Source organism: Ranitomeya imitator, chromosome 6 (assembly GCF_032444005.1).
Source record: "Ranitomeya imitator isolate aRanImi1 chromosome 6, aRanImi1.pri, whole genome shotgun sequence".
In the NCBI taxonomy this organism is placed as follows: Eukaryota; Metazoa; Chordata; class Amphibia; order Anura; family Dendrobatidae; genus Ranitomeya; species Ranitomeya imitator.
Window position 1 is genome coordinate 376,937,193 of NC_091287.1, and position 26,265 is coordinate 376,963,457.

At 42.6% G+C, this 26,265-nt stretch overlaps 1 protein-coding gene across 2 annotated transcripts in view; it reads left to right on the forward strand.

Annotated features, from left to right (window-relative positions):
* SPIRE1 (spire type actin nucleation factor 1) overlaps window positions 1-26,265 on the forward strand; it is a 193,183-nt gene that overhangs the window by 138,004 nt on the left and 28,914 nt on the right. For both annotated transcript variants that reach the window (XM_069731015.1, XM_069731016.1), the window contains exons 5-9: window positions 6,204-6,287; window positions 10,104-10,268; window positions 10,458-10,544; window positions 14,062-14,191; window positions 24,374-24,540. In XM_069731015.1, the coding sequence (XP_069587116.1) occupies window positions 6,204-6,287; window positions 10,104-10,268; window positions 10,458-10,544; window positions 14,062-14,191; window positions 24,374-24,540 (633 nt within the window). The remainder of the gene's footprint in view (window positions 1-6,203; window positions 6,288-10,103; window positions 10,269-10,457; window positions 10,545-14,061; window positions 14,192-24,373; window positions 24,541-26,265) is intronic.

Here is a 26,265-nt window from a genome sequence, read left to right on the forward strand (position 1 = left end):
GCCGCTGTGCTCACAGCCAGTACAGGAGGAGTGCAGAGAAGCTGAGCGCCGGGGACAGACAGCGGTAGGTAAGTATGTAGTGTTTGTTTTTTTTACTTTCACGCTGGTAACCAGGGTAAACATCGGGTTACTAAGCGCGGCCCTGCGCTTAGTTACCCGATGTTTACCCTGGTTACCCGGGGACTTCAGGATCGTTGGACGCTGGAGAGCTGTCTGTGTGACAGCTCTCCAGCGACCAAACAGCGACGCTGCAGCGATCCGGATCGTTGTCGGTATCGCTGCAGCGTCGCTTAATGTGAAGGGGCCTTTATCGGAGCACATTCCCTCATCACTATCTGTCAGTACTTGTTCTGAAGTCTACACTGTTATCTAGAGCATTTGAACAAGAGAGCAGTGATAAGAATCAAGTGTAAATTAGTGGAGGGGGTGTGATTTTTCAGGAATGATAACAGCAGCTCAGTCAGGAACTGAAAGGGAAGGGGAGGAAGGTGAGCAGCAATTTGCTGTGTAGATATCAATGGGGTGGAGAGATGGCTGTTATCTCATGAGTTAACTCCTCAGCCTGAAACAACTGTACATAGTCTCAGTTCTGGCTGTCAATCTCCTTGGTAACAAGCTGTACACTCTATAAGAAAAAAGCTCTCTAAGCAGGAGAATGACTGCAGAAAAAGCAAGCCAATTACAAACCTGCATATTTTCATGCTGTCTAACTGTATACATTTTATAACATGAGAATACCCCTTTAAATTTGCAGGTTGCAGATTTCTGCAGGAACAGATGAAAATGTAATACTTCTAGTCTTACGTGAGAGTTGTTGGCAGTTCCTGTTCTTGTGTGTATGTAATTAGCACACGGCATGCCATTAAAAAAAAGATGTTGATGCCTCGTGGACTTTGTGGCTTTAGAATAGAATTACTAACCGCAGAGGAGGAAAAAATAATACATCTCATCCGTCACAATGTCTGCGGCCATGTCATGAAAGAAAGCAGGAGCCTGATCAGTATTAGCTTGGAGATTGGCTCATTGCTGGACTGCACGCTGTATGGTATCCACCAAGGATAGATTGCAGGCAGTGTCAGTAGAAGCGCCGCAGTCCTCGGTATCTGGGGTAATCGGAAATCAACTCAGGCCTCATCTGACATTTCTATTGTAAGTCTTTATCTAGTCCGCAGTCTTTAGTGTGTTAGGGGGTATTCTAGGAGGTAGAACTTGTCACCTATCCACAGGAATATAGGGCAGATGGCATTCCCCTGGAGTCAATGAAATGACTGTTGTGCGTGCACATGGCCTCTCTAATGAGGCTTAAAGGGGTATTCCGATTTCCAAGATCGTATACCAATATGTAGTAGATGTAATAATAATATTAGCAAACCCCTCCAATTACAAATGTAGTATAGTTCTTTTGATTAGCCAGTTGCTTTCTTCATGTGCAGGGCACGGCAGTATCTTGGGTATCCATGGTTATGGTCACTCTAATAGTGACAATTAATTGCTAGTAGTCATAACCATGGATATCTAAGCTGCTGTAATGCCCTGCACATTAGGAAAGCAACATAGCGAATCTGAAAAACGATACTATATTTCTAATAGGAGGAATTTATTATTATTATTACATTTACTGCATATTCAGATAGGCTCCTGAAGATGGGAATGCCCCTTTAAAGTGCATTGTTCTGACGATTGGTGCAGATTGCCCCCACCCACTGATCTAGAAGTTATCGGTTAGACTAGTTGTGCATGAGAATTCCTGTCTTCATTCACTTCTATGAGAGCAAGTAATCCCGCAGATGGGTGATGGCAGAATACCCCTTTAAAAATAATTAATCAGACCGCTCTCCCCTCTGTTTCTTTGATAGTTGTGTTTTAGGACCAAGTGACTTTTACCTATTGAACTTTTACAGTAGCCGCATGTGTAATCATCAGACTCATCGCTTGATCTACTCTAATAATGAATGATGCCCAGACAGCTGGCTTTTTGTGAAGATAATTTAACTTTTGTGGCCCCTTGGCGAGTAGACGGAGGGCACGGAATCGTTGCTAGGTAACACCCTCTTTGCCATTTTGTTTGCAAGAATTCTAAATTCAGATTCTTGTTTCCCTTTTTGCTTTTATCTTTTTTTTCTTATTTATTTTTTAGAATTTAACTTGCCATTTATTTTCTTTTACAAAACCCGATAAAGTCAAAACGTATAAACGATTTATTATAATAAACATTTTTTTTTTTGGTCTCATAAAATGGAAATGATCTAATATATCTCATTAGCCTTTATCATTGTTTCTCCGTCTTTCCTAGGTTAGTCGCCAGTATCACGTTGCAGACTTTGGTAGTTCTTGTGGTTAATTGTCACAAATAATTTGGATTCTTTTTAGATTTTTTTTTTTTTTTTTATAACTCTCGTGCAGTGTTTTATCAGCTAGAACTGAATTGTGTGCAGTTTATATATGAAAGGCTGGATTAAATGTCCCTTATTGATCTATTTTCACAGATTACGTTTCGCAGCGTCTCCTGAAAGGGCACAGTGTTATAAAGGCCTAATAAGCAGTATTCTCGGAAAAAGCTTGTGCATGAGAAAAAAAAAAAAAAGAAAACAAAATGCCAGCTTCTTTCAGAGTAGCAGACAATTACATTGACATAAAAGGGAATATTCACGCTGGGAGCCTGCGGAGTCCGAGCAAAACAAACATGCTTCAGTGGAATTAGTCTGTATGATCGGACTCTATAATGCTGGGTGCCATGAATGGACTTCTCTATCTAGTTTCCATGCTATCATTTCTAGACACACCTTGTGTTACTGTGAACCTTTGTCGTGGATGGAATCAGAATTCTTAGAGCAATTCTCCATCATGAGCCTGACTTATAAACAGGAGCAGTTGTAATATATTTGATCAGTACGTACCATTTTTGTGAATACAGCTTCTGTGCAGATCTACGTGTCTCCATGGTTACATCTATTTACACTCCTCAACATTCAAATTACGACACCAAGAAGAAAAAGTGGTGGAATTATGGAAATCACTGGATGGATAGACACATTGAAGATATGCCAATTAGCAATTATGAAAAAAAAATGTAAACAATTTTCAAAACATCTTGAGTTATTCAGTATCGAGTATGAGCACCTCACACAGAAATCCCTGCACTTAACTTGACTGATAAAATGCTAAGGTATTGATTCTTTTCTGTGGAATGACCTGCCATGCTGAATGCTCTTTGTCAAACCATCAAGATCCGCTGTTGGCAGCTGCCTTTGGAATTGCTGGTCAATGATGTCCCAAATGGTAGACAAGTCCGGAGACACTGCAGGCCATGGTAGCATGATTAGGAAGGACTAGCAGGATGCTCACACTTGCTCGAGCAACATGCGGCCTGATGTTGATGAGTTGAAAATGGTGCGGTCATGTCTCAAAATTGTCTCAGGAGCTATAGTCCTGTGATGGCCATAATTCCATGACTTTTCCTTTTTCTTGTTTCATTTTCAACGTTGAAGAAATTAATTTATCTCTATTTATACCGAGTTTTTGTTGTTTGTAGTCTGTAACCATAGAGACTCAAAACAGATTGATATAGTTAATCAAGACTTACTTAATTTTCTGATTTTAAATGCATAAGAAGAAAGCTGATCCCAAAGGTGTACTTTTAAGGAGAGGTCTGTCCTTCCCTTACCATGCTCCTTAGTGTGGCGTTGATAAAATGAGTTTCATCAGCAGGAGATTATCACTAGACTAGTAAGCCTGCTCCATGTAGTCCTCTATATTTGAGTTCTAACCCCACCCCCACTACTGATTGATAGCTTTCTGCACATGTGCAATTTACACAGAAAGCTGCCAGTCAGTGTTGTGGCAGAGTTATACAGAGCACAACACTCAGATAACTGCTAGATCTGCTGCAGATAAAACAAATTTTATCAGAACTAAAGCAAGTAGCTGAGTAAGGGGTACATTGCTGGAATCAGGGTCTCTGGACTATATTATGAAATATAATATAAACTTCGGCACTCCAAGTTGCAAGTAAATGAAAGTTTATGTATACACTTGAGTCACAGACATTCAAATTAAGCGAACATTTCGGCCTGTATCATGATACGTCTTGTGGGTGCTGTGAAAAGGCTTCAGGGTATGTGGATGCCATGAGAGGACTCAAAGAACTAGTCCTCCATGTTCTTGAGGAGTCTTTGAGTCCTCTCACGGCATCCACATACCCTGAAGCCTTTTCACAGCACCCACAAGACGTACCATGATAAAGGCCACATACGTGCCGACACGTTGGCTTCATTTGAATGTCTGTGATTCAAGTTTACACATAAACGTTCGTTTACTTGCAACTTGGTGTGCCGAAGTTTATATTATATTTCATTTATGTGACTTCCTGTCATACTTCTGAGCATCCACTTATACAGCTGAGTGACCCCTATCATCCAGTGCCCTTTATTTTGTTTCTCAGATGAGGTGGCAAAAACCTTGTTATAGATTCCGTTTAAAACCGAGAGACAAACTGGAAGTTTCAGGAAGCTGAGAGGGCAGTGACTTTTCCTATTTCCTCTTTGTTGCAAGCTTTCCTCAAAATGTAGAACATGTCACTTGGTGCACACCACCTTGTAAGCCACCGCCATGTAAGCCACCACCATACCGCCATGTAAGCCACCACCATACTGCCATGTAAGCCACCACCATACCGCCATGTAAGCCACCACCATACTGCCATGTAAGCCACCACCATACCGCCATGTAAGCCACCACCATACCGCCATGTAAGCCACCATCATACCGCCATGTAAGCCACCACCATACCGCCATGTAAGCCTCCATACCGCCATGTAAGCTGCCACCACCATACCACCATGTAAGCCACCAACATACCGCCATGTAAGCCACCACCATACCGCCATGTAAGCCACCACCATACCGCCATGTAAGCCACCACCATACCGCCATGTAAGCCTCTACCATACCGCCATGTAAGCCACCACCATACCGCCATGTAAGCCTCCACGATACCGCCATGTAAGCCTCCACGATACCGCCATGTAAGCCTCCATACCGTCATGTAAGCCGCCACCACCATACCGCCATGTAAGCCTCCACCATACCGCCATGTAAGCCACCACCATACCGCCATGTAAGCCACCACCATACCGCCATGTAAGCCACCACCATACCGCCATGTAAGCCACCACCATACCGCCATGTAAGCCACCACCATACCGCCATGTAAGCCACCACCATACCGCCATGTAAGCCACCACCATACCGCCATGTGAGGCTGTGTGCACACACTGTCTGGGTGAAGCTGATCTGCTGCAAAATCCTGCTGAAAACTGTTTCAAAAACAGTCAGAAAACTCTCCCTGTTCATTTCTATGGGAAATTCACTTTGCTGTTCATATGGGGAGTCATTCTCTGTTGTGAGTGTGGTCCCGTGTCCAAACAGTAATAGTCGTTGCTCAAGTTTCCCTAAGGGTATGTGCACGCGATGAGTATTTGCAGCAAACAGGTAAAACACTGCTTAAAATACACAGATGTTTTTAATGTGTTTTTGCATGTTTTTTTTTTTCCATTAATTTGAATGGGTAAAAAATGCTTAAAGAATCGACATGCGTCAGATTTGAAAAATTGTTTGTTTTTTTTTTGTTTTGTTTTTTCAAATCTGCAAGGAAAAAAATATGTATCATATGCATGAGATTTTAGAAACGTAATTCACTTTGGTACCATAAAACGCTGTTTGTTTGTTTTTCTCTGCGGCAAAAACGCAGTGTGTGAAAAAGCCCTAAGACTGTCAGTTTCTAGTTTTGAAGATATGCCATTATAATGCTTCTAAATTTTAACTGGATAAGGGCAGATTACTTCTTAAACTTTGCAACCTTTGTAATCCTTCTGATAGGTTCCCTTTAAAAAAAAACAGATTTAATTTAAAAGATTTCACATGTGCATAAAATGCTGAGTAATTTCCATTACATAATCCTTAATCTCCATTTAATTCTAAAACGAAATCCACAATTCTGCAGATTACTGAGAGCAGTGTTTACTCCGCACTTTGCTTTTCCCAGAGCAACATATAGTGATGAAGTTGCCCTCTGAATTACAAATTGTGATAAAGTTGCCTTTTGAATGTTATACAAAGCTCTATAGAATCACAGTAGAAATGTAGATATATCAAAGCCAACGTGATATATTATATAATATTTTATTTACCTATAATATTTTTAGAGTTTAAAGAAGATTCAAGAGATGGAAAAAGATACCACCGACCGATCCAGCGGTGACCTTGATGACCTGAAGAATTCAGATTGGGTATAATACTGCTATTACATCTGTTATAATGCTATAGGTGACATGCTCTATATATTGTGTTGTTAGGAGTATAGTAGCAGTAGGGTTTCGTAAAAGCCATTCATTGTATTGTAAAAATAACTTCAGGGCAGTTCGAATATGGCAATACCAAAATTATTATTATTATTATTATAGTAAAAGTTAGAAAAACAAATGACAATCTTTTGAAACCTGTATCTTTTTATTTTTAGGCATTGAAGCAGTAAGGGCTTATTTTTTATGTGGTAGGCTGGGGTATCTAGTGATACCATATTAAGATTCATACAACGTTTTTACTTTTTAATTTAATTTTTTTTTTTTTTAAATTGCAGCAGCCAAAATGCCAGTGCTGGTGTTTTATTTATTCATTTTTCTTTTTATGTTATTTACTGTTTGGGATAATTAGTTATATTTCAATATATTGGACTTTTGCAGACGCAGGAATACCAGATCTGTGTTAATTTTTTTAATTTTTAAATTGGCAAAAGTAGGGTGATGCAAATGTTGGGGGGGAGGGATGATGTACACGTCAATGATTGCTCTATTTAAATGTTGCTTTCAGTGATTAACACCGACATCTAGATGATTAAACAGGCAGACGCAGGCAGTATAGGCAGAAGCCAACTGTACAATTATCAATAGATCTGCCAGATATGGAATAGGCTGAGCTCTTCAGACTATACATCTGTTTGCACCGAGGGTTATAACAAAATATAAAAACCTTATAATTCTTTAAATGGCTACTTGGCCTTAATTCTAGACTCCTCCTTCCTGTTATTTGAGGAGAGACACGTAGACATTAGTCTGGTTCTGACCCTACTTGGTTGAATTGAGAGGACAAATTTACAAAAAGGAAAACGGGCTTATGGAAAAGTGTGGGCACCCCTGGAGATCTGTGCTCGGATAACTTTTACCAAGGTTTCAGACATTAATTAGCCTCTTCGGGTTATGTCATTGCTGAAATAAGCAGCTCTGTATTACCCCTCTAACAGCCCATTAGTAGGTACTTATTCATTTTGATTGCTGCTGATTCTATAAAGATCTTATGCCTTTTAAAACGTAATCATACACTGCTCAAAAAAATAAAGGGAACACTTAAACAACAGAATATAACTCCAAGTAAATCAAACTTCTGTGAAATCAAACGGTCCACTTAAGGTACCTTCACATTGAACAATTTAACAACGATACCGCTAGCGATCCGTGACGTTGCAGCGTCCTGGATAGCGATATCGTTGTGTTTGACACGCAGCAGCGATCTGGATCCTGCTGTGACATCGTTGGTCGGAGCAGAAAGTCCAGAACTTTATTTCGTCGCTGGATCTCCTGCAGACATCGCTGAATCGGCATGTGTGACACCGATTCAGCGATGTCTTCACTGGTAACCAGGGTAAACATCGGGTTACAAAGCGCAGGTCCGCGCATAATAACCCAATGTTTACCTTGGTTACCAGAGTAAATGTAAAAAAAAACCAAACACTACATACTTACATTCCGGTGTCTGTCCCCCGGCGCTCTGCTTCCTGCACTGTCAGCGCCGGCCGGCCATAAAGCACAGCGGTGATGTCACCGCTCTGCTTTATGGCCAGCCGGCGCTCACAGTCAGTGCAGGAAGCAGAGCGCCGGGGGACAGACACCTGAATGTAAGTATGCAGTGTTTGGGTTTTTTTACATTTACACTGGTTACCAGGGTAAACATCGGGTTACTAAGCGCGGCCCTGCGCTTAGTAACCCGATGTTTACCCTGGTTACCAGGGGACTTTGCATAGTTGGTCGCTGGAGAGCTGTCTGTGTGACAGCTCTCCAGCGACCACACAACGAAGCTGCAGCGATCGGCATCGTTGTCTAGATCGCTGCAGCGTCGCTAAATGTGACGGTACCTTTAGGAAGCAACACTGTTTGACAATCAATTTCAAATGCTGTTGTGCAAATGGAATAGACAACAGATGGAAATTATTGGCAATTATCAAGACACACACAATAAAGGAGTGGTTCTGCAGGTGGGGACCACAGACCACATCTCAGTACCAATGCTTTCTGGCTGATGTTTTGGTCACTTTTGAATGTTGGTTGTGCTCGTGGTACCATGAGACGGACTCTACAACCCACACAAGTGGCTCAGGTAGTGCAGCTCATCCAGGATGGCACATCAATGTGAGCTGTGGCAAGGAAGTTTGCTGTGTCAGTCAGCGTAATATCCAGAGGCTGGAGGCGCTACCAGGAGACAGGCCAATACACCAGGAGACATGGAGGGGGCTGTAGGAGGGCAACAACCCAGCAGCAGGACCGCTACCTCAGCCTTTGTGCAAGGAGGAACAGGAGGAGCACTGCCAGAGCCCTGCAAAATGACCTCCAGCAGGCCACAAATGTGCATGTGTCTGCACAAACGGTTTGAAACTGACTCCATGAGGAAGGTCTGAGTGCCCGATGTCCACAGATGGGGGTTGTGCTCACAGCCCAACACCGTGCAGGACGATTGCATTTGCCACAGAACACCAGGATTGGCAAATTCACCACTGCGCCCTGTGCTCTTCACAGATGAAAGCAGGTTCTCACTGAGCACATGTGACAGAGTCTGGAGACGCCATGGAGAGCGATCTGCTGCCTGCAACATCCTTCAGCATGACCGGTTTGACAGTGGGTCAGTAATGGTGTGGAGTGGCATTTCTTTGGAGGGCCGCACAGCCCTCCATGTGCTCGCCAGAGGTAGCCTGACTGCCATTATGTACTGAGATGAGATCTTCAGACCCCTTGTGAGACCATATGCTGGTGCGGTTGGCCCTGGGTTCCTCCTAATGCAGGACAATGCTAGACCTCATGTGGCTGCAGTGTGTCAGCAGTTCCTGCAAGATGAAGGCATTGAAGTTAAGGACTGGCCGCCCGTTCCCCAGACCTGAATCCGATTGAACACATCTGGGACATCATGTCTCGCACCATCCACCAATGTCACGTTGCACCACAGACTGTCCAGGAGTTGGCGGATGCTTTCGTCCAGGTCTGGGAGGAGATCCCTCAGGAGACCATCCGCCGCCTCATCAGGAGCATGCCCAGGCATTGTAGGGAGGTCATACTAGCACATGGAGGCCACACACACAACTGAACATCATTTACTTGCCTTGAGGCATTTCCACTGAAGTTGGATCAGACTGTAATTTGATTTTCCACTTTGATTTTGAGCGTCATTCCAAATCCAGACCTCCATGGTATATTAATTGTGATTTACATTGATCATTTTTATGTTTTATTGTTCTCAACACATTCCACTATGTAATGAATAAAGATTTGCAACTGAAATATTTCATTCAGTGATATCTAGGATGTGGTATTTTAGTGTTCCCTTTATTTTTTTGAGCAGTGTATAAGGCTATGTGCACACGTATTCTAGTCCACTGCGGATTTTTCCGCAGAGGAATTGATAAATCCGCAGTTCAAAACCGCTGCGGATTTATCGCGGATTTACCGCAGTTTTTCTGCGGATTTCACTGCGGTTTTACAACTGCGGATTTCTATTGGAGCAGCTGTAAAACCGCTGCAGAATCCACAGAAAGAAGTGACATGCTGCGGAATGTAAACCGCTGCGTTTACGCGCGTTTTTTTCTACAGCATGTGCACAGCGGTTTTTGTTTCCCATAGGTTTACATTGAACTGTAAACTCATGGGAAACTGCTGCAGACCCGCAGCTGCGGATCCGCAGCGTGCGCACATACCCTAATAATCGTGAAGATGAACTGAAAATCAAAACACTGCTCTAAAATCCAATGTAATCTTCTTTGGTTCTTTATTTTTGGGTCTTCTCAGGCCAGGTTTTGGGTCCAGGTGATGCGTGATCTACGAAATGGAGTCAAACTGAAGAAAGTACAAGAGCGTCAGTACAATATGTTATCTATCGAGTACGAGCTGACTCCGTACGAGATGCTGATGGATGACATCCGGTCTAAGCGTTACACCTTGAGGAAGGTGATGGTGAGTCGGGGTGATGGGCGTATTGGGCGGTGCACCCTTGCGTGTTACTTATGTACAGCTGTCCCTTTCCCCTGTGCTCAGTATCAGCCTTGTTCTCCGTGGCTCCATTTCTTATGATTGCTATGTATCTAGTGTACACAATTAATGATGCCTTCTCTTATAACTTGTTTGCTGTTTCTTTCATTTTAGGTTCAGGGTGACATCCCTCCACGATTAAAGAAGAGCGCTCACGAAATAATCCTGGATTTTATACGGTCCAGACCCCCGTTAAATCCAGTATGTATTCTCACTAAGCAGTAATCATGAACGCCATGCTCTTAGCTCTTCTGGCTTGATGAATTAAATGCCTTCAGATTCCATGCTAGCAGCCTCTGCCGTGCTATTTGTTCTCCTAGCCTCTTACTGTAAAAGCAGATTATTCATCCAAACAGCTGGCAGTCCGCTCGCCACAGGCATAATCAGGTCACATGCATTTTGGAAACACTTGTTTTCCACTTTATACAGTATATGTTTCATCTCTTACTTATTCGTAATGGTGGTTGAAACTAATATTGTAATTTTACTTGCTTGTATAAACATGGTGTATAGCTTTTGTAATGGTGGGTTCACACTATGCAGTTATTGGGAAACAAGCTTTCCTATGAATGCAGTTTATACAGGCTGCCAATTGTCCGGCAAATGTGCAAAGCACTAGTTTGTTGGGTGAAATTATTCTTACTCCTGCTTAAAAAATCATCGTTCTCTGCATCACGTCATCCTGTGTAAACAGGGCATGTGCTGCTGAAAAACATGGACAATCTATTGCCACAGGACAACCTATTACTGATGTCACAGTGCGGATCAGAAGCACAATCGGTCTGTGCAAACTGGCTATTAAAAAAATGATCACCGATCGAGAACCATGTAGCAGATTGTCTGTCTACAGCACCATAGGTCAGCTATTGTAAACCCGCCGTAAGTATACCGCCCCCTACCCTAATAAGTGTAAAATAAATCTCTACAGCTATAGTGCATCACAATCTTACTCCGATCTACAGCATATAACACCGCAGTACTGCTAGACGTTCATCACAAATATTAAATTATATTAGGCTGACCGAAAATAAGAAAAAAATCGCACTTTGTGAAGGGTTTACAGTTTTACAAATTTAATACTGCCATACAGTGCCCATTTATCAGGCCAATACGTGCTCAATATCTACCCCCCTCCCCCCCCCCCCCCCCCCCCCGACAATTAATAATCACCATTTAGTTTCCAATTAATGTTGTCCACTACCAAGGCTTGTTTATTGCCTCTATCCACACTATAATTAATGTAGCTATTTAGTTGTCAATTAACCTGGCCACACACACAACACAATAAATGCATCCGCCCGCGGTACAATCAACCCCACACAAAACATGCTGCCACTGATGTACAGTTTGAGAGGTTAGTCCAAAACCCGAAAGTACATTTAATTTGATAAATCTTCTCCATTTACACTTTTGGCCTGGGACAGCTCATAGAATCTCATGGCTTTCAGTATCACCTCTATGCTGATGACACACAGATCTACATCTCTGGACCAGATATCACAACCCTACTAACCAGAATCCATCAGTGTCTGTCCACTATTTCATCCTTCTTCTCCACTAGATTTCTAAAACTTAACATGGACAAAACAGAATTCATTCTTTCCCCCCCCACGCGACCCCCCCCAACGAACCTATCCATTACAGTAAATGGCTGCCCACTCTCCCCAGTCCCACAAGCTCGTTGTCTCTGGGTAATCCTTGACACTGATCTCTCCTTCAAACCGTATATCCAAGCCCTTTCCATTTCTTGCCGCCTTCAACTCAAAAATATTTCACGGATCCGTACATTCCTAAACCAAGAATCTGCAAAAACCCTAGTCCATGCCCTCATCATCTCCCGCCTCGACTACTGTAACCTCCTGCTCTGTGGCCTCCCCTCGAACACTCTCGCACCCCTCCAATCTATTCTAAACTCAGCTGCCAAACTAATCCACCTGTCCTCCTGCTATTCCCCGGCCTCTCCCCTCCGTCAATCCCTCACTGGCTCCCCATTACCCAGAGACTCCAGTACAAAAGACTAACCATGACATACAAAGCCATCCACAACCTGTCTCCTCCGTACATCTGTGACCTCGTCTCCCTGTACTTTCCTGCACGCAACCTCCGATCCTCACAAGATCTCCTTCTCTACTCCCCTCTTATCTCCTCTTCCCACAATCGTGTACAAGATTTCTCTCTCGCATCACCCCTACTCTGGAACCCTCTACCACAACATATCAGACTCTCGTCTACCATCGAAACCTTCAAAAAGAACCTGAAGACCCACCTCTTCCGACAAGCCTACAACCTGCAGTAACCACCGATCGACCAAACCGCTGCACGACCAGCTCTACCCTCACCTACTGTATCCTCACCCATCCCTTGTAGATTGTGAGCCCTCGCGGGCAGGGTCCTCTCTCCTCTTGTACCAGCTGTGACTTGTATTGTTCAAGATTATTGTACCTGTTTTTATTATGTATACCCCTCCTCACATGTAAAGCGCCATGGAATAAATGGCGCTATAGTAATAAATAATAATAATAATAAATCTTTAAAGATACTTTTGTAATTTAAGCCATGGTAAAATTTCCCACCATTCACTCTGTACTGCAACTTAGGGTTCTGTTTGTTACCCACTTCCTATGACCATTTATTTGCCAATCCCCAGTGCATGATGGGATGCTGAAACTGCTGTCACTCCCCTTTACGCTGTAGGGATTTGCTCTGGTAGGCAGTGGCAGGGCCGCAGTGATGAGGCAACACATAGGCTTTCAGTCCAAACTTCAGTGGTTTAACACTTTAAACAGTCAGTGGCAGAAAGTAAGAGAAAAAACACAAACCTACTCCAGCTTAGAGAACCACTGTCTCAGACTCCCCCTTGCATGGGACGGTCTTAACTAAGCGGCTCCCTTCGTCACTGACATTCAGAGCGTTCCTTCGCCGCTGCCTTTACTGCAGCTAAGGCTGCGCTCCCAGCCCATAAAATGAGACGCCATCACTGACATCTGTTTCATTAGTGGGCAGTGTACTTTCTTCATCCCTCGTCACTTCCCTCTGCATTCCCTCTTCAGCGCGCTCCTTTGCCGGAATGCCAGTAACCTATGTGATAGTCTTATTGATCCCTTTGCACTTGCGCTCATTGTTGTCCCGTAAATGCCTTTATCAGAGGCATGGATTGTTTCTCTTTACTGGGCATGGAGGTGAAAATTGTATGACTCCATGCCCAGTTAAGATACAGTCAGCGCCTCTGATAACGGCATTTGCGTCAGATTGCGTCCAGGCATAGACGCCCTCTGTGCTATGAAATACATGGGAATCCTATGATGGTGGGCAGGATCTTTTCTCACTTTTTACCAACACCTCCCAAATATACAGACACACTTCTGTGCTTGGTTTGAACAGTCACTTTATGCTGACAGACTCCCTGTAAGAAGACTGCAGTGTTCCTCGCATGTTCCACCAATTTATTTTTGAGATTTGGTGACCTAAATATTGCTGACAATTTTTAAGTAGGCCACATATTTGGTAAATGACTTAATATCCACACTTGTGCAACTATAACTCCGAGTCATATGAACGTTCCATTGAATTCTTTCCAAACTCGTGGCACTGCCCCAGACTTATGGAGGGGAGGTAGTCTATAGGTGTACGCCCTGTGTATGTATTTGGATTGTTTGGCAGTGTTCTCATTCCACCGCACTACTTTGTTTATTGTACTGAAAAGTTTTATACTTTGTAGGTATCTGCTCGGAAATTGAAGCCTACCCCAGCTCGTCCACGAAGTCTGCATGAACGGATGCTGGAGGAGATTAAATCGGAAAGAAAGCTTCGCCCTGTGTCTCCTGATGAACTTAGGCATAGCCGACTGGGTAAGATTGCAGGAACATCTTTTCCCCCCCCTTTTATTAGGATGGGTGAATGTCTATGCATACACATAGACCTGTGTGATGGCGTGGAATAGACACCTTGTTACACAAATATGTGAATAGTAGCTGATCTGCAGTACCCGGGAGCGGCCACTACACCGTGTACAGAGCTGTGCTGTTCGCCAAGTACACTGTTCACATTTGGCCACTGCATGCGCGTCTAACAGCTTATTCGTGGGGGCAACTGATGTCGGACCACCCTGTAAACATATCTTTCATGTTAGAAGACAGCTACTAATAAGCTTTATGCTTTTAGTTCTATAGAACAACACAGTGTTTACATGAGGTCGATATTACACAACATATTAGCATTGTTGGTGTGTTAACTTATTAGTATTTCTAGTTTGTGTCACAGCTAGCAGCCCAACTCGCACCTATTTATATATGGAGATGCATTTTTTCTGCTTCTCAGCTTTGTTAGGCTTTGTTCCTGTGAATATTTTCGGTGTATTTCTTTGCATCATTGCTCTTTTATGTTGACTTTATAGACCAACTTCACAATGGCAATAACAGCTTGTTTGGCTTTTACTGTGTATTCTTTGTTCTCAGCACAAACCAGTGCTGATAAAAGTAGAAGCACAAAGAACCGCATATGTGAAGCCATCAGACTGTATATGTGGTGCTTAAAGACAATCCGTCCCCCAGTTTCACATTGTAAACTACCTCTGTTACTGAATAGATGCCTTAGACCCGGGACCATATTTGGCGTCCATGCTGCTCTTCGTATGTGAAGTGATGCCATTCCTTACTGATAACCCGGACTAAGGTGCCCTTACCCTTTAGAAAGGAGTTAGTCAAACACTAGTTCTCCCGACATACATGGCCTTTTTCAGACCACTGTGTTTTCAGTCCTCGCCGTCTGTATGTGCAGTATACAGCCCACTGATCCAATAATAACTCGTGCACGCGCGTCTACAATCTTGGCCAGAAGTAACTTACAAGATCAATAGAAAAGAGCATGTAAGCGCTGCACATATTTTGCTGTCTAGCAACGATGGTCTGTCTCCAAGGCAACGTGCTGTAACCAAAGAAAAAGTGATAACTCAACAGAATTTTAACAAGCAGTAAATTATAAAATTTACAAGGATTATTTGACATTAGCCAGATGGGAATAACGCCTTAAAAACAAATTTTGAATAAAACAATCGAGTTGGCAAGTTGGTTGCTAAGGGCATTACCTTCAATTTAGTACCAGTTAATAAAATTTTACCAGTTTGACTAGTGTATGAATATTGAAAAAATATACTACGTAGCAGCAACCATCTATAATACGAACTACGGACCCTGTTGAGCGATGGCAAAAATAGCACTTTGTGTCTTGTGACAAAAACTGCCTCTTTGACGCAGATGAAGGCCATATAGCTGATTTACACGGAAGCTGTCATGGTGACTGTGCAGTCCGATCTGATGATGTATAGGTTTATGTTAAAAGATCCCGAATAGTTTTTATTTTATTAATTGAAATCCCTGGTGTTTATATGCATGCAAGTCCAGTGGGCGGTCCTACGCAGTGATTGACAGCTATCCTCATGCACGGACAGACTGTCATTCGCTGAATAGGACCGCCTCATATATGGAAACACCTGGGATTATAATGAATAAAGTGCGAGTTATGCTGACATTTTTTCCCCACAAAAAAGCATCAACATGATCAGCTCCTCGTCCTTTATACCTTCCTGCCTGCAGCTCAGATACCATTTTCAATACGACAGGTGCCCTTTAAATGTTTTGTTTTGGGGCCATTGAACAAAATAGAAGTGGTAGGTCTAATAACTGCGTGTGTGCAGTGCGGCTCTTATCCAGTTACCCATTTCCATCTGCAGAAGAGGATATTCTTTCGGTTTTGTGTGGTTAGCTGTAAATTCCTGCACCGTCTGTGCTTTCCACACTCTAATCAGGCAGATATATTGATTACCTGTAGGCAGTGTAATAGACAGGCCGCTGGGAGATTCTGAAGGTTCACGCATGGAAACTGGGACCTGTATACATAAAGGTGAGCGGTATATTTAATGAATGTTTAATGGTGCTCGTCGGTGTGACCGCAGTGATGAAGGCCAGAGCTAGGCTTGCCTCTTAATTGGTATCTCCTTAATTAGTTATTGCACGTTTCAGGGAATACCGATCTAATCTCCTGTGAAGCTAGAAGCAGGCCTATGGCTTTGATGTATGAATAGCCAATAAGCCCCAAAGCACGGGTGTTGTTGGACACTCCCTATTATAAAGAGTTGTTTTATGGGTGTACTGTCTATTCCTTAAGGCCTGTTTACATGCAGAGATGGTTTTTATATGAGCTACACAACTCCCTAAAGTGTTATAGCCATAAGACAGGGGAGTCTTTATTATTATTATTATTATTATTATTATTATTATTATGGAGAACACTTCTATTCCAGTTCAGTCATTGGCAATGAGGTAGGGGGCGACCATACACGTATGGGATTGATGACATTATGTATTACTGATGGTTAAAGATGAGGACAATCTCATTATCTCTGACTAGGTGACTGTGTAGCCTTCCACGTCCACACAATAGGAGGGCATACACACTTACTTTTCCCCGATTTCACTATGATCTGAGCACGTTTTCACTTTAACCGGCTGGGTGTATATCACAGAACACTTATATGGATCTTTGCTTAACCTCCTCTGATGTCGGAGAAGTTCTATGGCATACGGCTAGTTGGCTGATGGACAAGTTTGCTCCTTTATTACCGGCCGGGGTAGAGGGGGGATAACTTTGTAGGAGACGGGCACAGAAGAAAAACAAAGTCCAGAATCATTTCCATGAAAGGTGCCCTTTGAAGACTAGGTCAGTACTAGGCCTCAACACTCTTGTATTACATACTGTATTTAGAATGATCTTTTTGCTTTCTTTGTTTGAGCCTTTATATCATTCATTAGCTAAGAAATGTTCCTTACATGATCTCTGTTATTGGTTAAGCTAGGTCTTCCTTTATCTTAATCCTATTGAATCTGTGATATCCAGTATCCCAGACAAGAGATGTATGACCAGAATAAAGACTCCAATGTAATTCTTTTATGATTTTTATGATTTAAGTTGTGCTGCTGTGATACCATAATTTCCCACGGGATCAATAAAGTGTATCGTATCGTATGTCTATTTAGACCAGTGGTCCCCAACTCCAGGCCTCGAGGGCCGCCAACAGTACAGGTTTTCAGGATTTCCTTAGTATTGCACAGGGGTTGGAATCATCACCTGTGCAGATGATCACATTACCACCGATGCAATACTAAAGAAATCCAGAAAACCTGCACTGTTGGCGGCCCTCGAGGCCTGGAGTTGGGGACCCCTGATTTAGACAATTCAAAAATATACAAATAAAATCACTTAAAGCAAGGAAACCTCAAAAGTGACTTCCCACTCCTGCGTAGCTGATCATGTTTGTAGAACCAAAAATAAGGAAAACCTCATAGGAATTAATCCATAGCACACTGCCAATGCAAAAAAATCATATTCCTTGTGTAATTACAGCTGTCCACACCATGTTATGTCCCTCTCCAGTAAACCAATAGGATATATAAGGAATAATCTGCAGAGGGACTGACCAGATCTGCACGAAAACCACAGAGAACAGATAACTATCTGTTGTAAAGTAAAAATTCCTAATAGATCCATTAGTCCCTTTGTGGTATCCTTCTTTCATTTATTTTATTTGTATGTTTTATGAATTGTCTAAATAAACTTTGGAGTTTTTATTCTTGATCTCTTCTTTGTCTGGGATACTATATATCACAGATTTAATATTCTTTCATGTATTTTTTAAAGTGCTATGCATGAGATTGGGACACAAATTGATCATTTTTATTCTATATCTTGAACCTGTCTTTATCCAACCTTTGTTGAAATGATAGGCAACATCCATGGCGCACATCTCGGGGAATGATCACGTTACGATCTTAGCATCCGCCTATAAAATAGTATTAAAAATATTATTGACCATCTTCATGAAAGGTATGCATTTTCCAGAAAGCCACACTTTTCTACACTTTTAAAAATGCATATCTACTGGAGTGATTCAAAGTAAATCTGCCTGTTCATGTCACAGTATTTGCAATGGGGGACCGTTAACCAGGACCGGCTCCAGGTTTTCGTGGGCCCCAGGCAAAATAGTCTCAGTGGGCCCCTTTAACACATACCACGATTTGTTTCATGATGCAGAGAAATATACAGTAGGTATAGTACTATGCCAAAGATTGCACTTATTGCTCACATTACATGAGTTATAGCTATTGTAAATTGTACAATAGCTCAGAAACTAGTGAATCCTCGCAGCGGACAGTACGTGCCCTGGACGGATTCAAATGTCTGCAGTCAGTGACTGCAGACTATTCACTTTAGACCGGACAGTATAGTCATCCATACGGTATTATGCGCACAACATAGTGCTCCATACAGTATAATGGACCCCATATATTGCTCAATTCAGGATAACAACCCTATATATTGTTCCATATAGTATGAGCCCCATATATTGATCCATACAGTATAATGATCCCCATATGGTGCTCCATACAGAATAATGGACCCCATATAGTGCTCCATACAGAATAATGGACCCCATATATTGCTCCATTCAGAATAATGGGCCCTACATAATGCTTTACTCAGAATGGGCCCCATATAATGCTCTATACATAATGGGCCCCACATAATGCTCTATACATAATGGAGCTCATACAGAACAATGGGCCGCAAATAATGCTCTATACAGAACAGGCCCCAATGCCCCATATAATGCTCCATACAGAAAAAAATAATCAAATACTCCCCTCTCCTCGTTCCTTGCTGGCTGCAGCTCTGGTTTCTTCAGCGTCATCTTCTGACTCCCTGCACTGCTCAGTGCAGAGGGCGCGCTGTAGTGACGTCATTGTGCCCTCTGCCCTGAGACATCACAGAATCAGAAGATGCGGAAGAGAGCGGAGCTGCGGAGGAACAGGGAGATGTAAGTATTTCAAACAGTTTAAAGCACGACGGCATGCTCGGGTCCCCAGTTCAGGGCCCCAGCACTTTCCTGGGTGCGCTCGTTACTGACGCCAGCCCTGCCGTTAACCACTTCACCAGGCACATGGATAAATTAGAACGGCTAAAGGCTTTACCCTGTTTTAGTGTGTATATTTTTTGTTGCTTTAGTAGATATGACTCCTATTGAACGTTGCAATACTGCCCTTTCCTAGAAAACTTGTTTGTCTTTAACATGGTGTTGAATTTCTATGGCATACTTGTTAAATTCTGCCACATTTCAGATACTGTTATCCAGGGCAGATCAAGTCATCTGAAATGTATAACTGTTCTGTATTTTACCTTGTCCTAACAGACTATTTTTGTTTTTCCAGTAATGCGGCCCCTTAGCATGTCTCACAGTTTTGACTTGTCAGGTAAAATGTGCACCTGGCGTGTTCTTGTGGATGTTGGTGTCCCCCTTTCATGTGCTCCTTTGTCAGACTGGTCCGTTTCTGTCATGGTCAGAAATACAACTTTTGTATTGAAATTTGCAGGAGATACATTATTCCAGGAGATGCTTACATTTTTTTTTAAACTTGTATGTAACCTTTCCGGTACCGTACGTCTTAACATTAGGAAAATAGTAGTTATTGGTATTTTTTATTTTGCCATTTTTTAGAATTGGAATATATGGTTACTATTCTAAGTTGTAGGTGGTCATACCAAGTCCACCCAGTAGGACAAAAAGGCCTAAATAAATGGAATAAAATAATAAAAAAATTCTACTAAGGACAAGTTCAGATGAATGTGCCGAAAGCACATTGTCCTTGTACTGCACAGCAGACGACACACTAACGATTTTTCACGTGGACTTGTCTGTGAGGATGAAAATCTGCAATTTGCGCCAGTGACTGTTGGCCTGAGTTCTAGTACAGCTGTGTGAACCCGACCTTAGGAGCTAAATTGTGCATCTAAATGAAGTTATTTTTGATGCCACTGTATTCTCAATTGCATCAAAATCGCAGCAAAAGTAGTAATTAAAAAAAAAAACCTCTTACTAAATTAGATGAGGAACCTTGGGTCTGATGATCTGTGTGACATACTGGATCCAGTGTTTCCCCATAGTCTAATGCTCCGTGTCGCTATCTCATAGACGTATCTGATGGCTGGTAGTTCGAAACCACTTTACAGAGTGCTAAAGAGAATAAAGATTTCGAGTGTAATCTCATGTGCACCACGTCTCGGAAGAAGCTGCTCAGACAAAACCCTATTGATGCTGGTGAGACACAAGGATCTGGTTCACCACCTTGGTGTTACTCTACTTACTACTAATCCTACTTACCTTCTTGGTGTGGAGTGATGGATAACGCCCTGGTCTTATCTAATTACTGCATATACATGACATACTGGGATGTGTGCATCATAGATGTTGGAGCATTGGAAAGACAATTTAACCCTTTTAGAGCACTTCACGTAAGAGGAACAGCTCCGTGATTGATACTGCCAAAAATGTGCTTAGGTTTCAAAACCAACATAGCCTAAACCTCCCATCCTAAAAACACATTTTACATTTATCACATAGGGGACTTGGCTCCTGTTAAATAAACCATACCTTTAGTTTATTAATCTGTTGTCTTTGCCCAGTCCCAGCTACATCCCTAAGTGTAGCGGAGCATCCACACATCGTGGAGTGGTGGTGTGTGCAGGTACTCCCACTATGACCACACGCCTGTGCAATGCAAAAGTAGGGACGCAGGTTCTGGCTGCTTTTCTACTGGCCCATAAAGACATAACTCTAGTAAATGAATGAAGTTGGCCCTTCTAGTCCACTAACATAGTGTCAGATGCATAACGATGGCCAGAACGAATCTTCTGCATCTTCAAACATTTCAGGACCCAGAAGACACTCGACCTTCTCACCTTACAAGTGGCTCCTACCCAAGCTACTGAATTTTATGGCTAACCGTAATTTGAGAATGGTTAGAGAGGTATAATCATTATCTAAAGGGATGCCGGATACCAAGGGCCCCATAGTCTTGCACAGGGACCCCCAGCTGTCTGTATCTGCTTCTGATACATTTTATGCATTGATTTAGTTTGTGTACTTTAAAATATTGGTTCTAAAACTGTTCCTGACCATGAGAGAAATTACGTAAATCATTTTGTCCTTCATTATGATCACTCGTCATTCACCTGATTACTCCCAGTCTTGTGATTTGTGCGGTGATGTGATGCAAATTGCAGAACTAATAACTCGTTTTTATTTGTTCTGATGTTTGTGAATGTTCAGCATTACATTAATAAAGGTACGATGAACTTGTACATGAGCAAGGTTTTCCCATTGCAAGCTATATATTCTGTTGTGGAGCTCTCAATTATTGAACCCATGGCAAAAAAATGAACATCTCCATGTAAGAAATTACTCAGTGGGTTTCTTTTACAAGATTCTCTTAGTTGCCAGTTGAATATGTCTAAAGATTACAACAGCATGTTACCTTGTGCGAAGAGCACAAAGTAATTGCCTGAACCCTGTACCCCAGGAGTGCACAGCTTTTTGGATCCAAACCCTACATTGTTGGATTGTACCGCCCCCTTAGGCATGCATTAAAGCTTAAACGGGTATCAACTGAAATATTCAATACTTATGCTATAAAAATCCAATAGGTGGAGATTTCATGTTGGGTCTTCCACCTGTTACGAGAATCTGTGAACTCCAGAGGCGAGGTAGCAACACAGGCATATGGCTATATTCATTGTAGTTTATAGGAGATAAAGGGGTTGAACACTTTTGTGAAGTTTTTTTCCCCCTAAATGCATGTATCTTTGGTTAAAAATTATTTGGATTTCATTAAAAATGGTGCAATGTTTGCATTCTATAGCCTTTTTGCTGCACTGACTACTGCCGGCTGCAGGATGAGTTCGTTCTAACTGTCCAATGGAAGAGTCTTTTTTTGCCTTGGTTTTTTTGGTATTTTAGTTAATTTATATCCACAGGCCATATCACAGTTGAATGTGCATGGAAACAGAGCTGGTAAAAGTAAAACAGTGCTATTCTTTTATGAAATTGAATTTCAAAAAATTTCCACCCGAAATATGTTCATTTTAGACTAAAAAAGATAAAAAATTGTCTCCAAAAGTAGACAAGCCCTTTTAGGAAAATGCTGAGGATTTCCTATGTCTCATAAATAATGCAGAGAGATGCACACATGCCCAGGGACCCACTTCTCTGGAGTGCTGAATTAGGAGACTTTGGACACGGTGGATGCAGGGGTTGCAGTTCCCATGGCTCATATGAGAAGACAAATAAAGGCCCGTGATCGTTGGTGGCCCTGTTGAATATTTTACATTGGGGCCCATGAGCTTCATGTTAGGCTGCTGGATCCTCCTGTGATGAACTGTCATCAATCCGTGTCATTGAATTTAGATCAGTACAGAAGTGTTTCCTGTCGATCTGTTTCCATAATGTTCAAAATGTGGTCAATGCTACAATGCTGTATATAGTCTGTGGGAAAAACAAATAATCTTGGCATAGTATGCTAAGCAGCAAATGTAGCAAACCCAAGTGTACATGAACTTTACTCTAAAGCTGGACACATTCGATATCTGTCAGCCGAACACTTGTGGAGTATGCTCAGTATCTGCTCTGTCACTGATCTGTCACTGTTGGGCGGAAGCCCTGAGATACGCCTCCTACCTGACGGCATCCGCAGCTCTTCTTTTGATTAGCTGGTCTGGGTGATTGTCATCTTTTTGCCATGGTGAACATTGGACCCCGTGCCAGGCCAACAAGTCTGAAGGAGATCTCGGATGGGTATTAGGAGCAAGAGAATGTTCTCGGGGCTCTCATCCTGTGACAAAGGACGTAGCCGATGGTCCAGGTTCTGTAAATCAATTCGCACCAAAATAAGTCAACAGTTATCTCTCCTTACTCAAGTATATCCTCGACCATTCTGCCAGCTGAATGTTCATGTGTTTTCAATGGAAACAATAGAGAAAACCGCTGCCAGACAGCTCTCTGAGAACAAAATGGTCAGTTATTAAAAATTCAAAGTGCACGTCAATATTCTCGCCACCTTTCCCCCAACATCATCTGCTGGGGGGACAGTCAGGAGGTGCCCATACACATTAGATTGTTGTCTGATCTCAGCAGGTTCAGACAGTTTTCGTCTAATGTGTATGGGTGTCTTATAGATCCTTACCTTCTGCCATTGTTGCTATTGTATGTTACATCAACAGATTTGTATCTGAAAAGATACAGTGTCCTATAATACTGGAGCTCGGCATTGGCTGACATTGTGGGCCTGCTGCTTTCTACTCTATTTGCTTTGGATAGTTCTGAAGGATTTACGACTACCTGGCAAAATGTAGATTGTAATAAATGCTTTGAAATCAGCTTGTAACAAGTTTTAGAAAGTGACATCCTACCAAGTGGCATCGGTTACACAAGCTATTCAAGACAATTTTCATAAAACCCTGATCTTACTTGATAGGGTGTAGGAAAATGATGGAGATTTGTCATGATACTCACACACTTGTCACTTTTGGCTCCCTAAGATTTCATTTCAATGACTAAAGCGGTCAATACTAACCAACTGCCTTGTAAAACGAGGATCTTGCCAAACAGCTTCTCACATGGCAATGTCCTGGACAATAAGTGCAACATGTCAGGAAAGTCAGGGTTAACGGCACCCGCATGAATGCTCACATTTTCCCTTTGGGCATGATACACTTATCAAGTTGTCATCCAGCTACAGAGCTGACTCTTGTCCACCAAAGAAGTCCTCACCCTCCACATTCCACAGCAGCAGGTGTTGCCTACAGAAGTCTTTTAGTTGGTGTCCCATAACTGTTACCACACTGCCCCTACTTATGTATTATTTAATTTATTATTCTTTTATTCTTTCATGACAATTTTTAATAAATTTAAAAGCCAATAATTGTAAGAATATATTACTGTAAACCACACTAGAGATCCCCGAGCTTCTGTACTAATAGGATGCAGGACCATTCCATATGTGGCAACCAAGCCATGCCAGGTTGGGTTAATTATAGTAGAATGACATTACATGTCTTGCACAACAGAACCAAGTCATGGGTAAGCTGGAGATTATAGGATGTCCTTGTTTCAATCCATTTACATTTTATTTTGTTTGGAAATGCAGATGTTTCAACACCTGAAGTTTCAAGGAAGCAGCCAAACCGCACAGTGTTAAATGGAGATCTAGTGGAGCGCACTGGTGTGAATGGAAGACCCATGCAAATGGCAATACAGCGGAGGAGGCTTTTAAAAGCTCCAACCCTTGCCGAGTTGGACAGCTCAGAGTCAGAGGTAAGCGCCAATTTCCTAGTGGAGGCAAGGTGTCCATTTTATATGTGGTCATTCACATCCGGTAGCAAACAGCTGAATCGCTTGGCCAACTGCTATCGTTCTTGACCCTTCCATATACACGTGATTGGCTCTGCCAAGTGTCCATGAGTTCTGTATGAGGAGAACAGAGAAGGCTGCTGCCAGATACCTGGTGGTTTCCCATCTCCAGGTAGAGCAAAGGCATTGGACATTTTAACTCCAAATGGCTGATCCTTCTTTTGTTGAGGCCTCCATAAACATAATTTAACAGTTAAGTCAAACTTCATGTACGCTCTTCCACTTGAGCTCCAAACACTAAATAAAGTGATCAAATTAGTCAAAATTCACTATTGTGACATTTATCCAGACCCCTGCTGATGGTTTTGGCGTTCATTTGCTGACAGTATTTAAATTAATATCTTGTATTTAATGGCAGCACGTTATGTTCTATTGGTGACTAATCATTGCAATGGGATGTTATGTCTGTATGGGTAGACGTCTCTGTAGCTTGTAGTGATGGACTGCCATGTTCACATAGCTAGGATGACCTAGGAGCACTTCTAAAGTAGTGCAATCTGACTAGCATTTCAATATTATATGTCAAAGGTTATGTTTTACCTTCAAGAGCTTAAGAGTAGGTTTACATTATTACTAAGGCCACCTTTATACAGTATGTCTGACATTCACTGACTGGGGATGGGGACAATACCAGGATGAGGGTGCATATTTACAGTCCGATACCCCTGCTCCTGCCTGCTCTGCTGCCTCCAGCAACTCTCTGCTGCCGCTGGCTGCTCTTTGATGCTCCCGTCTACTCTTTGCTGCCCTTGCTTGCTCTCTGCTGCCCCTGCCTACTCTCTGATGCTTCGGTCTGTTCTTTGCTGCCCTGCCTGCTTTCTAATGCTCCTGTCTGCTCCCTCCCTGCTCTCTGATGCTATCATCTACTGTGCTGCCCCTGCCTGCTCTCTGATGCTCCTGTCTCTCTGCTTCCCCTGCCTGCTCTCTGATGCCCCTGTCTACTCTCTGCTGCTCCTGCCTGCTCTGTGATACTTCCGTCTGCTCTCTGCTGCCCCTGCCTGCTCTCAGATGCTCCTGTCTATCCTCTGCTGCCCCTGCCTGCTCTCTGATGCTCCTGTCTACTCTCTGCTGCCCCTGCTTGCTCTCAGATGCTCATGTCTATCCTCTGCTGCCCCTGCCTGCTCTCTGATGCTCCTGTCTATCCTCTGCCTGCTCTCTAATGCTCCTGCCTGCTCTCTGATGCTCCTGTCTGCTCTCTGCTGCCCATGCCTGCTCTCTGATGCTCCTGTCTGCTCTCTGCTGCCCATGCCTGCTCTCTGATGCTCCTGCCTGCTCTCTGTATGAGTTGTTTTTTCTAAACTAAAACCTCAATAATCAGATTAGATTGCCATGTTGGCACTGTGCAATAAATAAGTTGGTTTTTGGTTGCAGTTTGGGCACTTAGCCTCTAAAAGGTACGCTTTCACTGTTGCAGTACATTAGTTCAATATAATAGCACCGGAGTCAGTGCATGCACATACTGCGATCTCTGGCGCCATGTCATTGAAGACACTGTATATGCGAATTCTCAGACAGGTTATTCAATAAATGGTGTAAAATTAAAAAAATGTGGCAATAAAAATACTCGCCACCCAGGCTTAGAATGGGGTCAATAGCTAGCAATATCTAACCTCAAATGTTTATTCCCAG